Source organism: Podospora anserina, chromosome 1 (assembly GCF_000226545.1).
Source record: "Podospora anserina S mat+ genomic DNA chromosome 1, supercontig 6".
Classification (NCBI taxonomy): Eukaryota; Fungi; Ascomycota; class Sordariomycetes; order Sordariales; family Podosporaceae; genus Podospora; species Podospora anserina.
The window spans coordinates 430,190-445,186 of record NW_001914851.1 but is presented as its reverse complement, the minus strand read 5'-3'; the positions used below and the strand labels follow the sequence as shown (position 1 = coordinate 445,186).

Genomic DNA, 14,997 nt, shown 5'->3' with positions numbered 1-14,997 from the left:
AGTGAGAAAGACGGACCTGCCAGATGATGTCTCTTTTGCCTACTACTGTGTACTGCATGTACTCTTGAGACTTGCTGTAGGAACGGGAACATATGTAAAGATGGCCACCGCCGTTCGCGCCGTTGGTGTACAACACTTTTCCCCTTCCATTCTCTTCCTCACCTTGGGTCCCGTCATGGACTTTTCTCATCCTTCATCTTTCCTTTGTTTTTCTGGGTCACGGTAGTTGACGTGTTACGCTGGTCGCTGGTCGTCATTCGTTTCTTCCCTTGTGAGGCGGGAATGAGAAGCTCTCATTCTCTATAATATCCGTTTTTTCTACAACCTTCAGTACCACAATCTACATCATGGTTGCCTCGTGGTTTAGCTCCGTTACACTCTGCTGCGGCGCTGAGGACAAGGAGGAGGATCGCCCGAGTGAGTCGAATCAAGGCTTGGGAATAGTTACAGACAGGATGCTAAACGTAACAGGCACCGCAGAAAGGAAGATCGTCGTGCTACGAGATCAACCTGCTCCCATTCAAGCACCAACAGCAGGGCCACAGTGGCCCAGCGAGAAGACATACGAAAGGACGTTGGAGAGGGAAAGGGACCATAGCCGCGGGCGCAGGTACAGCCGGGATAATGCTTCCATGAGAAACTGGTTTTCGAAGCCCGCATCATCATCAACTTCATCATCGACTCGCCGGCTCCAAATTTCGGGCCCAACAAACTTTCGACATCTAACTGCCGAGTCGTTCCAATATCCGACACCAACACCACCGCCAGCTCCTCGTCAGCGGGTTCGTTCATTTCGGCCACTCGAGCTCAGTATCTACGCACCAAAGAACCGACTTACGCCCATCCTACCTCACCTTGAGCGTGGAGAGAATTTCATCACACCACCGCCGCGTGCTCACACGGCCAATAGCTCACGGTGGGATGCCAGTAGCACAACGACAGTTGGTGCCCCAGAACGGAGTTACTCAGTCATGTCTTTTCACATTCCGCGGAAGCACGTTCGTCAAAGCTCTGCCGGATCCGATGTGTCTACCGTCATGACAGCGCCGAGAATCCCGCCCAAGTCCAGAGCTCGTGCTTCCACGGCCCCCAATACCGAGAGAATCGTGGCGCGCATCGCCAGCGCCCTGGTAGAGAAGGAGCGGCTGCAGGCGGAGATCAACTCGGTTGTTGAGAGACAGAGTATTTACCTGGGCAGCAGGCCATCAACGGCTATCGATCCGAAGGACTTGTATCCGCTTCCTTCCATTCCTGCGATGCCCGCTGCTGCTCCATCATTTGCCGAGAGACTGAGCACCGATCGGCCTAGCACCGCGCCTGCAAACACCGGCCCCAACCTTTATACACAGAGAAAAACCATGGAGTTGGCCCAAGCGGCCTTTAACTCCCACCCACCACATACCCCTTATAGCCCCTCCCGTTACGATGATGAGGAGGTTACCGACAACAACAACAACAACAACAACAACAACCAAACTGACTACAGCTATCTCGACCGACCTCTGGCGCCACCCCTTCCTCTTATTCTCCGCCCTCCCCTTCGCAAGAAGAAGTCCTTCTCCCGCGTTTCTAGCTGGCTATTCAACCCGGACGAGCAGCACAACTTCCAAAAGCCCGCGACCAGAGAAGGAAGCATCGATGAGTCAACCCTGGTCACCACCAGTCCCCGCCCCATCAAGGAGACGGATGGTTTCTACCAGTGCGTCGCCCCGCCCGAGGGCCTGCCGCGAACAAGCATGGAGACTTCCAGCTCAGTCTACACATACGAGACGACTTCCGAGGAAGAAGATACCAAGACTGCCCCCACCACAAACTGGTCACCTGGCTCCAGCCCGAGGGTGAAGCAGACACAGACGCCAAAGCAGACACCCCCGCTCAGTCAACGGGTGAGGTTTGCGGTGGAGGACATTGAGGAGAAGGAAGCCAAGTCGAGGACATTCCAACCTAGCCCACCACCCCCGAAGATGAAGATGGAGAAGGGAATTGCGCCTGCGGTTGGGCTGGGGGTTCCGATGGGGATGGAGGGACACAGGCCGTTGAGTGTGGGTGTTGCGTTCTGAGGCTTGGGGAATTTTATTGCATCGGTTCAATTCACATTTGCATTTGGACATTACAGAATAGGCAACTTTTGGGGGGGGTGGGGGTAGGGAGGCCAGAGCCTGGGAGACCTTTTGGAATACTTTGTAATGGGTGGTTTTGACAACAAAAAAGGGGTTTTAATGGGGGATGATTGATTCCATTGTATTACTATCTTGAACTCTATGATACCATTCTTGTTTTTCTCTGTTTGTGATATTAGGTATAGTTTGTTAGGTAGCATTTTTGACCGCACCTTGAGGGCTGGATCTGGAAATCCGAAAAGACGGTGTAATTTCCCTAGACGCTGTTGTTACAATAATTTTGTGTGATGCAAGAATAGACGCCTGCGTCAATATCAGACACTTTTGGGTCGCCGTGACGGCCTGCCGCCGCCCCCTGTCGACATGTTTCTTGGCCGGGCGGGTAGGTCACTTGTGTCACATATTAATGGAAATGTACAATTGAGGCAGAGGTGCGCTGTCAAAGAGACAGACGCCGTGAGGATGCATCGGAGTTTAATTGATGCAATACAGCCGTGACAGTTTGGAGTTAGAGCCTTGGGAATTTCCTAACTCTACTGATCGAGCGGCGTGGGGGTACTGAGGGTGCTGTGAGGGTGGCACTTGACAAAAGCCATCAAAAAGTCCTCGAGAGGATGTTTGATCAAATCATAGTTTTAAACTCAAAACCGAACCAGAATTCAAGAAGAGAGCTGAATTGCACCGTCCTGTTGGTTGCTATACCTCTTCGTAATATGATTTACACAATGATTGGCTACATGAACAGGGCAACAGAATGCATTGTATGAAGGTCAGGTACCTATGAGTCAAGTTTGCTTTTTAGGAGCGGTGATATTTCGTCAAGAAGGCAGGGACCTACGCAACATAAGTGGTGGCTATACAGTGGTGAGAAAATAGTGCCATGATCATGTTGTTGACAAGTGGCTGTGAGCCACCAGATCGGACCTTTGGCGGCCGCTGAGCTTCATGGTGGGTGTTGACGGGAACGTCAAGCCTATATGACCTAAGATCGGACAGCAGATTCCCGTAAAGCAAGGCTTGACATTTCCATCTCGTAAGGCGAACTTCTTGGGAGCAGCTGGTGACTCGGTCATCGCTTGACTGGGTGGGACCTGGTATGTGCGCACTTGCGTCGTGTCAGATCAGGAGGAACAAGGAGGGCCATCAAGTGATGAGGAGCCAGAAGGTCACAGGTCTTATTGGTTCGACGAATCCGTCCGAAGGTTCCAAAGATCCTAGTCGCATAGCCTAGCGGTCGCCGATGAGCCAGCCATCTCGGTCGAGGACGTTGGCGGGTTGGGACCTATTGATGCCCTACCGAATGGTGTTCTGGAAAACTTCTCGAAAGTTGACAGCGGGTGGCTTATACCGGGATTAAGCTGCTGTGCACGGGCCACATGGTCTGAAACGTCACAGAAGGTTTGTCGTTCTTTCGACATCTTGGCAACCGACCACTGGAATTTGATGCCTGAACCACGTGGCAGGGTTTTTGGTCGTTCATTAACGTTCCAAATGTATCTTTCCATCTCAACCTGATCTACATTCGGAAGGAGGCTCTCGTGATGGATCTCGACCGGTCTACCCATTGACCCCAACCTATAACCTTTGAGCTCATGTTACTTTGACTGCGACTATGGATTGGATTCGTTCGTTATTTCCGGGTGGAAGGCCTGAGTATACTTCACTTCCGGAGGATGAGTTATCTGCTGGACAGAGACGGGTTTTCCGGGAGCATGAGCACAAACGCAAACTGCGACTGCTGATAGTTGCGATGTTTGTGACTATTCTGGCGATCCTGGGCCTGCTGTTCATGTAAGTCGGGAATCCACTTCTTCTAGAAACCTCACTAACTGTTGAACAGTCAGGCAACAGACGGTTCCAACGGCCGACCGCGTCGTTTGCGCAAGTGCGATACCCCAGATCTGGGATTCCAATGTGATGCCAATATTTCCCACTCATGGGGACAGTACTCGCCGTACTTTGCCGTCCCTTCCGAGATCGACCCAGCTATTCCCCAAGACTGCGAGTTGACCTTTGCGCAGGTCCTCTCTCGCCATGGTGCCAGGGACCCAACTCTTGGAAAGTCGGTCCAGTACATCTACCTCGTCAACCGGATTCAGGAGAATGCCGAACGTTATGGATCGGGATTCGAGTTTCTCAAGACCTACAAATTTGGTCTCGGCGCAGACCAGCTCACCCTCTTCGGCGAGCGCCAAATGGTCAACTCAGGCCTCCAGTTCTACAACCGCTACCAATCCCTTGCCAGCAAATCAGTTCCGTTTGTTCGCGCCTCGGACCAGAACAGAGTGGTGGTCTCTGCCAAAAACTGGACTCAAGGTTACAACACTGCTCTCAAGAAGGATGAATCGTCCAACCTCCCTCACAAGCCTCTTCCTATCCTTGAGATATCTGAGGCCAAGGGTCTCAACAATACCCTCTCTCACGGCCTATGCGACGCATTCGAAAAAGGAGGGAAATATTCCGAGGTAGGCGACTCCGCCCAGGCCACCTACCTTGCGACATTTGCACCTCCCATCAACGCCCGCATCAACGCCAACCTCCCCGGTGTCAACCTCACAAATGAAGACTTGATCAGCTTGATGGACCTCTGCCCGTTCAACACCGTTGCCTCGCCTACCGGTGTCTTGTCCCCCTTTTGTGATTTGTTCACCGAAGAGGAATGGAAGTTGTACGATTACTACGAGTCACTAGGGAAATACTACGGTTATGGTCCCGGGAACCCGCTCGGTCCTACGCAGGGGGTGGGCTGGGTGAATGAGCTCATTGCTAGGTTGACGAGGAGGCCGGTGGAGGATCACACGACGACGAACTCGACGCTGGACGAGAGCCCGGAGACGTTCCCGTTGGATAGGGAACTGTATGCCGATTTCAGCCATGATAATGATATGATGGGGATTTTGGGAGCGCTGGGAGTGTATAATGGGGTAAAGCCCCTGAATAACAATACGAGACAGGAACCGGAAGATGCAGGAGGGTTTAGTGCTGCTTGGACGGTAGCCTTTGCGGCCAGAATATATGTTGAGAAGATGGTTTGTAGAGGGACGAAAGGAAACGGGGAAGAGTTGGTTAGGATCCTGGTTAACGGGAGAGTGGTGAAGCCACACAATTGTGAGGCTGATGATTTTGGGAGGTGTAACCTGGATCAGTTTGTGGAAGGGTTGGAGTTTGCGAGGAAGGGCGGGAAATGGGGAGAGTGCTGGGCTTAGCACCGAAATGATTGATGATTTGTCTTTGCATATCTCGTAGATACCCTTGTAGTATATCATGATTGGGTGTCGCAGTCTATGGTAATGGTGTGTATGAGATCATGGCCCTTGACAACCAGACGAATAGGGGACCGTGGGTAAGGGCAGTGAAGTGCGGCTGAGGGTGAGGAGGACAGTGGCTTTGCGCAGTACATATGGAAGCTGGGCTTGGATTTCAAGTCCGAGATTGGACCATGCTATCGTGCGATTGAAGTTGAGGCCTCGTGTTTCAGGGTCGTACCAAGCTTCATAACCTCCTAGAACATCAGAATGCCAAAATGAGCTTGCGTGGTTGCCAGCATGCCCGAACCATCTTTCCTCTTCATGAAGCTCCATTTCATGAAGCCCAAGGGGTCTTTACGTATCCACCCAGATCGCATCTCTTGGCGAGGCTTGGTTTTCGTCATTCTCCGCCACGGCGCGGTCTGGATACTCTTGGCAGATAGCGGGGCAGCTGAGAAGCTCGGCAACGGAGGGGAAAAGGTGGAACTGGTTGCGTCGCTGCTTTCGGCCGCGGCGGCGCTTTCGGGAACAAAAAACGAGAGACTTCTGCAGTGACTTTTCGCGGAGCGACGGGAACGAGCAGGGAAGGAAAGGTGAGAAGAATTGTTACACAGGGCAACCGTTGCAAGTTGTGGGTTGTTGCGCTGCGTTTTTTCCCACCATTGCTTCTCCTGGCCTTCATAGCGATTAGCATCGAAACCTTGCCTCTATCACAGCCAGCTCTTCCTGTTTCACTCTGCCTGCCCACTGCCACGCAACGCGCAAACGCACACCACTTGTACGCCCGCTCGGCTTTACTGCGTCTCGTTCCTGGTCAAACCGGCCGACTGGATCCGGGTGAGAGCGCAACGTCGCTTTGGATGTTTTGGAAACTCTAGAAGCTGCCAATGTCAATGTTGCATCGATCGCCTGACCCTTACACCACGGCTTAACGACGACACAATATTCTACCATCGACGTTTGTCGCACTCTATCGATCGAGTTTGGACAACCGAACCACAGACACACAAGATGCACCCAGCAGGCATTGCCATCCTGGTGATTATTCTGCTTTTAATAGCAGCCGGGGTTGGATGGATTGTCTTATCACGAATTAGGGCGCAACGGTTAGGTGTATGTTTTCTGTGTTTCTCCAGCTTCAGTTGTGACCCGTCCATTGACAGCTTGTGTCTTATAGCTCCCACCACCCCCTTTGAGTTCCTACATACCCTTTCTTGCATCCTCGTCGTCCTCCTCATACGGCCCAACTCCCGCACCAGGCGGCATCAAGGGATGGTTCAACGATAAATTGCGCCAGATCAAGCAGGCCCGCAACACCCGCACCGCGGCCGGCGCATACGAAGGCTCCTCCTCATACAACGCAGGGTACTCCGGTGGAGGCGGCCAAGGCTTCAGATCACTTGATGACTCTGCCTGGGATGCCCGTGTGGGCGATTACAACCCCTATGAAGAAGAGCGGGAACTGGGACTCCGCCTACCTCCGCCAGGAGCTGCTACAGGTGGGGAGGGATATCAGATGAATGTGCCCCGTGATCCTGAGGAGCAAGAAGAGAGAAGAGGAAGGTCGACCCAGCGAGAGCCTCAGCCTCAGCTGAAGCCAAATCCGTTTGGGGACGATGCCGAGCCGAGCAACATTTCGCTTAGAGGGGTGTCCCCGAGGCCGATGGCGGTTGACACCAGTTTTGCGGCGAGGAAGCAGCAGCAAGGGCAACAAGGAAGGCAGCAGGAGGATAACAGCCCCACGGAGAGGAGATCCATTTTCCGGGAGAACATGTAAATGTGTTCAAGGAGGAGAAATGGGGCCAGGGATGGAACTGTGAGAATTGTGGAAATGATCGAAGGAACAATCTGTCTCTTTATTCTCCGAAGGGAGGTACAGTCCGAGTAATTGAATATGGATAAGGATGGGTTGGTAGGCACATCAAAGCATGGGGAGTTGGATGGCTGGCTGGTTCGCTTTTGTTCTCGTGATCCCCGTTGGTAGTTTGTATTCCTTTTCTTGTACTTATGGTTGTTAATGATCGAGTCTATGAGAATAGGCCCACGTGGTATCGGTATTGGACAGGAGCCGCATATCTGTGAGGTCTAAATTGCATCTCATGTATGATCACTTGGGCAACTCGCTCCGCCCATTGCCTTGCATTGCCCGAGGTTGTACATTTTTATGGTGGGAGCAGCTCACTTTCTTTGTCTTGAACCAACCAACAAGACTAACAGCAGGGTTCATTGGCTCTTGATCTGATGTTCTGATGCATCAATTGACGAGTGACCATTCCGCCTTTTTATCGACTTGAGCGGCCAAACCTCGAGTGGAGCCCCTGACATTGATGTTGGGGAAGCTTCCCCACCCCCGCAACCTCACCTCACATTACAACTCCAGGGGTCACTTGGGTCTCAGCACACAAATAGGGGCACTTACTCAACCTATACAAAGCTCGTTCTCTTTAGTGAGTCCAAGTGCAAACACCTTCAAAATGGCAGACAGCATCAACCTCGTTGCCATCCATGACTCCCTCATTGCCATCGCCCGCCAGGCAGGCGAGATCATGCGCAATGCCACCGGCAAGGAACTCGAGACAGACGAGAAGATGAACGGTATTCAGCCTCTGTCAACTTACAGCACTATTCACCGTTTACTGACCCCGTCGTCTCAGCCGTCGACGTAGTCACAGAAACAGACAAGCGCATCGAGGACCTCGTCAACTCGATCCTCACAAAGGAATACCCCACCTTCTCCTTCGTCGGCGAGGAGTCCTATGTCAAGGGGGTAACCAAGGTCACCGACGCGCCCACCTTCATCTGTGACCCGATCGACGGGACCCAAAACTTCATCCACGGTTTCCCGCTTGCTTGCATCTCGCTGGGGTTCACCCTGGGCAGGAAGCCCCAGGTGGGCGTGGTGTACAACCCCTTCTCTGATGTCTTGTTCTCTGCGATCAAGGGACAGGGTGCGTTCATGGTGGACAACTTTTCTTTGGCACCTGGTCAGGGGCAGGGGAAGCCGCAGCAATTGCCGTTGAGGCCTGGGAGGAAGCTGGGGAGTTTGGAGACGGCGTTGGTGGGGATTGAGTTCGGGAGTCAGAGGGACGGGCATAACTTTGACTTGAAGCTGGAGGTGTACAAGGAGCTGACGGCTTCCAAGGCGACGGGCGGTGCGATGGCTGGTGCGGTGAGGAGTATGGGGAGCGCGGCGCTGAACATTTGCTATACGGCGGCGGGGGTGATGGATGTTTACTGGGAAGGGGGGTGTTATGCTTGGGATGTGGCGGCTGGGTGGTGTATTCTTGAGGAAGCGGGCGGTAGGATGGCGGGCGGGAACCCGGGGGTGTGGGATCCGGCGGTGGATGACAGGAAGTATATTGCTGTTAGGCAAGGTGGGGAGGAGGAGCAGAAGAAGATTGTGGAGGAGTTTTGGGCGCTGATGAAGGGCAAGGAGATGGAGTACGAGCATTAGGTCGTGGTGGATGTTTGGAGAGAAAAGTCAAAAATATCGAGTAATACCTACCTAGACAATGGCATTCTTGGTGTGGTGAAGATAATCAAGAAATTACTAGAGACGGAGATTCCGTTTTCAGAACAAGGAGGGATCAACGCCACCATTGCTCGCTTGGTGAGCCAACGGTTAGAGATGCGCACGGCATTGTTTGACCGCACCTCACATTCCACTTGGATTTGGGCTATCCGAGACAACAAAGAACCTTGATGACTTCCGCCCGTCTTGTAAAACATCAAATCTACAGCTGACAGGCCCCCTGCCGATCACCAAGATGTCTAGCAATCACCACTGCAATGTCACATATATACTACCAACCGCCTGATGAGGCCATTCAAGAAGATTATGGCTCCGACGAGGGGCCAGCTAACCACGGCGAAGGCAAAGACTGGGACGAAACCGAGTTGGAACTGTGCGGTGCCATTCGTGAGAATTTGCGTTGCCTCTCGTTGCCCTCGAGCTTAAAAGTGCTGACTCGTCAAAGGAACAAACATCACCTCCCCGTGTGACCTCACTGGCGAAGTCCATCCCATCCTCAGCAACTGGATCCCAGCACCATCAACACCCAGCGACGATGGCCCCTCCGATGAGGTCCTCATCCCGGAACTCCACCAACCCCTGCTACTCGCCAGCCGCATCCTCGAGCGTGAGGCCTTGCCCTGGTTCTCAGACTTCTTCATAGAGGATATATTCTCCCCTTCCTACGCCGGCTATCTGCGCCCCTTTGTCGAAAACGACCGGCAAAAGGACCAAGACAAAACCCCCTTGGTCATTGTCCGCCATCACAAAGCCCGTTGGGCCACACCTGCAATGCGCCAGTACTGGTGTCAGCTTGCTGCCGAGAAGCTTCGGAGCGAGGAGCTCACCAGCCGGGTTAGATGGAGTTTAGATGACAGCATTGTACACACCAAACGGGCGTATGGATATACACCCCGGTATCCTCACACTCCTGGGGAAAAGCACAAGATCGACTTGCCTGACTTGATCATTGAGTATGACAAGCTAGCCAAGTTGAGAGGGGAAAAGGGGAGGACTCTGACGGTGCTTCTCATGAGGCCGTTCGCGAGGAGGTTGTATGACCTGAGGGTGATGGGGGGACGAGGTCGGGAGGAATACTGCAGGACGGCGTTTATGGCTGCTGTTACCATGCTTCATGAGTGAGTCGGGCCGGAGGGAGAGCCCAGATCCAGTGAATACGTGCTGACGAAGAAGCAGACTTGCCCATGTCATTTACTGGCAGGACTTCCGGGCTATGAACAGACGTTTATACGAGCCGTTCTACGGGGGGGATCTAGAAATGGAACTGGGCGACAGTTTGATCGCGTCAATTTTTGGAGGTTGGACGCCGGTGTTAGTCAACTGGACTCCTGGGTGGCATTTCAACCCAACATTTCAAGACGGTATCGCATGGTGCCAGTGCTTGAACTGGGACTATCATACGAAGAGGCCGCGGTACAGGGCTCATTACTCCATACGCGTGGACTAGTGAGTTTCATATCCGATGACATGGTCAAGAGAGGAGATACTAAGTACTGTTATGTCATTAGCATCGCCGCTCTTTTTAACAGCCGCAGCTGGCAAACGCGGTCCGCAAAGGGTCTTGTTCGGCCGTCGACGCTTCAGAAAGCCTGTATTAGACGCACCGAACTCGACCAAAGGATAGCCGACGAAGGTTTGCATGCTTCTGCTGCGATCAGTGACTTTGAAGAGGGAGAAAAGTGCTGTAAATGGAGAAGACCTCCGGCGACATTTTTCCGCGTTCCGGCCTACGCTGACGAAGTTTTTTCCGACGACGTCATCAGTCGAGTCTTTCATGGCTTAGAGCATCTCGGGCTCCTTCCACCTGAGCCAGAGGCTGCCGACATCTCAATGCCTTGGAAGTACCGAGAATCCTGATGCTCTACTAGCCTGCCAGGTAGGAGCATGGGAGAACGGGAGGCTTATAACGGGCTCCTATGTTGACACACGGGATGAAACCTAGCTAGACTTGCCCTGGCCATACCCGGCAGTCAGTCTCAGCTTGTGCTGCTCGGGTACAAGGAGCAGACGAGGCCGGTAGCTTCGTGAGTCCGGTGCTTGGGCACCGATGGGTACACTACGATCAGAGGTTACAGCGGCCCTCCTTATCTCGGCATGTAGCTCAAGCGAAGCAAGCTTGATGCAGGTTTCCGTCATGATAGATCAGTATCTACTCGGAAATGAAAGCTCTTGCTTGCCATTTCTGCAAGTTCAGAAGCAAGGTGTTGCGGTGTTGTCTGTATCTTATCTGGGGGACATTGGTGTGACGTCTCTTCCATATGTCCAGTTGTTAGTTCGTGACTTCCTGCGTACCAAGTAGGACAGTCTGTACGTCCTCATAATGTTCACGATGAGTGAGTCGAAGGATCTGGCCGAGTTGAGCCCAGTGGATGCAAGCCGGCATATGGCATATGCAAAGGCTTAGGAGACAATGCGAGTCGATGTGACCTGCAGGAGAGGTGACGGGCTAGCAGGCAGAGAGCTAGGGTTCATCCGGCTTGCGAGGAGATGCAGGCCGATAAGGCTCTGGCTCGCCATTGCGCCTGGGCGAGAAATCGTCATACGAAGGGTTGTCTTGCAGCGTCACAGCACTGCAGTCGGAAGCCGCTTGCTTGTGTAGCTTGTGCCAATCCTCAGGGGTTCATAGTTGCTCACCGACAACTGTCCTGACAGCACGGCCACCGAAACAGTAGCCCGGTGTCGGCGCACGCTTAGGTTGCTTCAACGGGTGGTGGATGACACCCACAAGATTGGGACGAAAAAAAGGCCGGATGGCGTTGTCGCATTCTTCTAAGCGGCGTTAAGGAGGCCAAACAAACATTTGACCGAGTCACCGCTTCCCGCTGTCAACCTTGGCGCCGTCGAAGCTGCCGAGTTGCGGCCGATAATAGATCATCATCGAGATGACCCAAAGGAAGAGTATTCGTAACATGGACTGACTGGCTGTATGCAATGTAGTAATCAGGCTGTTGTGAGAGAATTTGGATTGTCGTGCGTGGCCGAGCGAGATAGACCGAGATAAGAACGTTATCAGATCACCAACTGATAAGGAAACGGACGACGGGCCGTGTCTCTCTCGACGAGCACCTAGGTAATGGATGCCCATCGGTTTATCACTGCAGCGAACTGATTTCTGACAAGAGAGCAAGCCCAAGAAGCCATGGTGTGTGTGATGCTGCTGGCTGCCAACCAATGCGAGGATTTCCATGATTCACAGAAATCGAGATTTTTGCAGGATTCAAGCGCACAAAGACTTTGATATCGGAGCGAGTTTCCTTGCGGTGGCCTGCCGCCGCTGCAGTGCTGCAGTGGAAGGGTTCCCCACAGTAGCTGAAAGCTTCTGATTGGCCAGAGCTCAACAGCACCAGCATGTTCGACGTTAGGGCCAACCAACGGTTGTGGAGACAGCTTTCGGCTCACCTTTGTCCATCCCAGCAGATCAGCACAGGGTTCACAAGCTTGCTCAGTTTGCCTTCTTCACCCACGGTCCGAGCTACCGACCATTCTCAATCGATATTTTCCTGCGCAACCTCTTTTGGCTCGTTCCGTGTCTTTACCTTGCTCATTTTCTCCGATGGCTGGGTGAAGCACGCAACATGCACCGGAAGAGCTTCCGCGTTCGTTTTTCTACGGTCTTGGCCCTGTCACTGCCGCTTGCAGAAAGGTGATCTTCGATATTCACCCCCCAGGGAAGACGCGGCAAGGTAGGATATTAGCTATCAACTGATAGTAGCCGGACCGTGTGTCTGGAACACTACAGCCATCATGGAATGTTCGACGCCTGGTCCCAGACGTATCAATGCGCCAAAGGGTCCATAATTTTTTCCCGCTCTTGGTTTCTTGCCATGTCAACAGCTTTCAGAAGACAGTGAGTGGGCTAGAGTTGCTCCCACTGATATATTACCACTCTCATGCTCGCTGTTGAGGTTTGCCACTTTTTCTCTCTCTGTGGTCTCTCTTCTACCTTCTTGTTCTCCGACACGAAGTTTACCCTAGTTTACAGGGTCCTTGCACGCAACTATCATTCTTAATCTCTCGGCTTGACAACCTCTCTTTTCCTGTCTCCTTGGCTTTGTGAAATTGCAAGCTTCACCAGCACACGATGACACTGAAGACACCGAGTCGCCGCGACCCGGAGAAGTTCCCTGCTTTTCAGCTGTTCATTCTCGGTGGGTTCATTTTCCGCCACGTTTTGAGATGGGGCTTTCGAATATCTAACCTTTTTCTGTAGCAATTGTCCGCCTTGCCGAGCCAATTGCGCTCACCTCGATTTTCCCTTATGCTTGGGCCTTGATCAAACGGTATCAGATTGGAAATGAAGAAGATGCTTCATTCTATGCTGGCCTCCTCATCTCGTCCTTCGCTCTTGCGGAGGCCTTGATGGGTATGTATTGGGGAGGGCTCTCGGACCGCATTGGGCGAAAGCCCGTGTTGTTACTGGGATGCGTGGGAACCATGTTTAGCATGATCATGGTGGGCTTTGCTTACAACATTTGGATCGCCTTGGCTGGGCGAGTCATCGGTGGGCTTTTGAACGGCAATATTGCCGTCATCCAGACCATGGTTGGCGAGCTGGTGACAAAGCCTGAGCACGAGCCGAAGGCATACTCTATCAGTACGTTATTTCGCAAGCTTTCTTGTTTCGAATTTTGCTGGGCTAACTAGTAACAGTGCCGTTTGTTTGGAGTGTCGGTACGATCATTGGACCCATGATAGGGGGTTTGTTTGCAGACCCCCACGAGTCGTACCCCCACCTATTTCCCACGGGCTCTCTCTTCCAGCGCTTCCCTTACCTCCTACCGAATCTTATTTGTGCTGCGCTTCTTCTTGTCAGCATCACGATGGGCTACTTCTTGCTGGAAGAGACACATCCCGACATGCAGCCGCGCATCTCCCTCCCCGACCACACGTTCCTCTCCGAGAATACCCCCCTGATCGAGACGTCAGACGCCATCAAGCGCCCGGCTGTTGACATGCGAGACGAAAACTATGGCACCATGCGGGATCGAGATATCAAGGAGCCAAAAGACATCGAGAAGCAGAACACCAATATATTCTCCAAGAGAATTATGGCTGTCGTCGTCTCCCTCTCTATCTTCACCTACCATTCCATGACCTACGATCACCTTATGCCCATCTTCTTCGAGGACGACCGAGTTCCTATTCACGCCTTGTTTGGCACGGTCAACCCGCTCTACTCCCCCGGCGGCCTGGGCCTCTCTCTCCAGGCTGTCGGCATGATTCTTGCAGTTCAAGGCATCATCGCGTTGGTCGTTCAAGCCGTCATCTTTCCGCCACTGGCCGAGCGGATAGGTGTGCATAGGCTCTTCATCATTGTGACGGTTCTCCACCCGATCGCATACATGATTGTTCCCGGCCTTCTTTACGTCCCCGATCAGCTCCTCTACCCAGCCGTTTACTTCTGCCTCGGAGTCCGGAACTTCTTGTCGATTATTCTGTACCCCTTACTTCTTATCTTAATCAAGGAGGCCACACCCAGCCCGTCAGTGCTGGGCAAGGTCAACGGTCTTGCGGCAAGTGCTGGTGCCGCCTGCCGCATGATCGCACCACCCGTTGCTGGGTATCTTTATGCCATGGGGAAGAGGGTGGATTGCACAGCGCTTGCCTGGTGGGGGAGTGCCCTTGTGGCTGTTTTTGGTGCGGTGCAGTGCTTCTCTGTAAAGAGGTATCCGGCCCGGAAAACTGAGGAGGAGGAACGGTTTGAACCCTAGGTGGTGGGCGAAGCTTTTGATGCTAAAGTAATTGAGGGTGGTTATAATGGGGGATATTTTTCAGGGGGATAGTGATATGGATGGGCGGTGGGATAGAAAAGGGTCGGGATTTATAGAAGCGAGGCGAGGCGTTTGGGTTCTTTCTTGTTTTCTGTTCGTCACAGCGCTGCGCTCACAACGGTTATGATATCCGACGACTGGCATAATATGGTGAGCATTGGGATTATACCATAGATGGAACTGTAGATATGGGTCACGAATGTAGATTTCTGTTATTCTGTTCTCGAACTTGACACTCTGCTTGCTTGTGCCTTGGTCAGGGTTGTGTCAGGGTTGACGATGGTTCAAGGAGCTTCCCCGCTCGAGACGAACCCTAACCCTAAGGT

General features: G+C 52.8%; 6 protein-coding genes across 6 annotated transcripts; all 6 read left to right on the top strand.

Annotated features, from left to right (window-relative positions):
- Positions 1 to 347: 347 nt before the first annotated feature.
- On the top strand, positions 348 to 2,060 carry PODANS_1_22700 (uncharacterized protein; the record flags this gene model as incomplete). The annotated part of the gene is made up of 2 exons (XM_001906555.1): positions 348 to 417; positions 472 to 2,060. 2 exons carry the CDS (start codon positions 348 to 350, stop codon positions 2,058 to 2,060), a joined length of 1,659 nt encoding a protein of 552 aa, XP_001906590.1.
- A 1,672-nt stretch (positions 2,061 to 3,732) lies between these two features.
- PODANS_1_22690 (uncharacterized protein) lies at positions 3,733 to 5,326 on the top strand (the record flags this gene model as incomplete). The annotated part of the gene is made up of 2 exons (XM_001906554.1): positions 3,733 to 3,911; positions 3,961 to 5,326. The coding sequence occupies 2 exons, from the start codon at positions 3,733 to 3,735 to the stop codon at positions 5,324 to 5,326; spliced, it is 1,545 nt and encodes a 514-aa protein (XP_001906589.1).
- Positions 5,327 to 6,379: 1,053 nt separating this feature from the next.
- PODANS_1_22680 (uncharacterized protein) lies at positions 6,380 to 7,145 on the top strand (the record flags this gene model as incomplete). Its single annotated transcript, XM_001906553.1, has 2 exons — positions 6,380 to 6,481; positions 6,546 to 7,145. 2 exons carry the CDS (start codon positions 6,380 to 6,382, stop codon positions 7,143 to 7,145), a joined length of 702 nt encoding a protein of 233 aa, XP_001906588.1.
- A 550-nt stretch (positions 7,146 to 7,695) lies between these two features.
- Positions 7,696 to 8,822, top strand: PODANS_1_22670 (uncharacterized protein; the record flags this gene model as incomplete). Its single annotated transcript, XM_001906552.1, has 2 exons — positions 7,696 to 7,963; positions 8,023 to 8,822. 2 exons carry the CDS (start codon positions 7,696 to 7,698, stop codon positions 8,820 to 8,822), a joined length of 1,068 nt encoding a protein of 355 aa, XP_001906587.1.
- A 335-nt stretch (positions 8,823 to 9,157) lies between these two features.
- On the top strand, positions 9,158 to 10,347 carry PODANS_1_22665 (uncharacterized protein; the record flags this gene model as incomplete). The annotated part of the gene is made up of 3 exons (XM_001906551.1): positions 9,158 to 9,287; positions 9,346 to 10,018; positions 10,077 to 10,347. The coding sequence occupies 3 exons, from the start codon at positions 9,158 to 9,160 to the stop codon at positions 10,345 to 10,347; spliced, it is 1,074 nt and encodes a 357-aa protein (XP_001906586.1).
- Positions 10,348 to 12,981: 2,634 nt separating this feature from the next.
- On the top strand, positions 12,982 to 14,611 carry PODANS_1_22660 (uncharacterized protein; the record flags this gene model as incomplete). Its single annotated transcript, XM_001906550.1, has 3 exons — positions 12,982 to 13,048; positions 13,111 to 13,494; positions 13,551 to 14,611. 3 exons carry the CDS (start codon positions 12,982 to 12,984, stop codon positions 14,609 to 14,611), a joined length of 1,512 nt encoding a protein of 503 aa, XP_001906585.1.
- Positions 14,612 to 14,997: the final 386 nt, after the last annotated feature.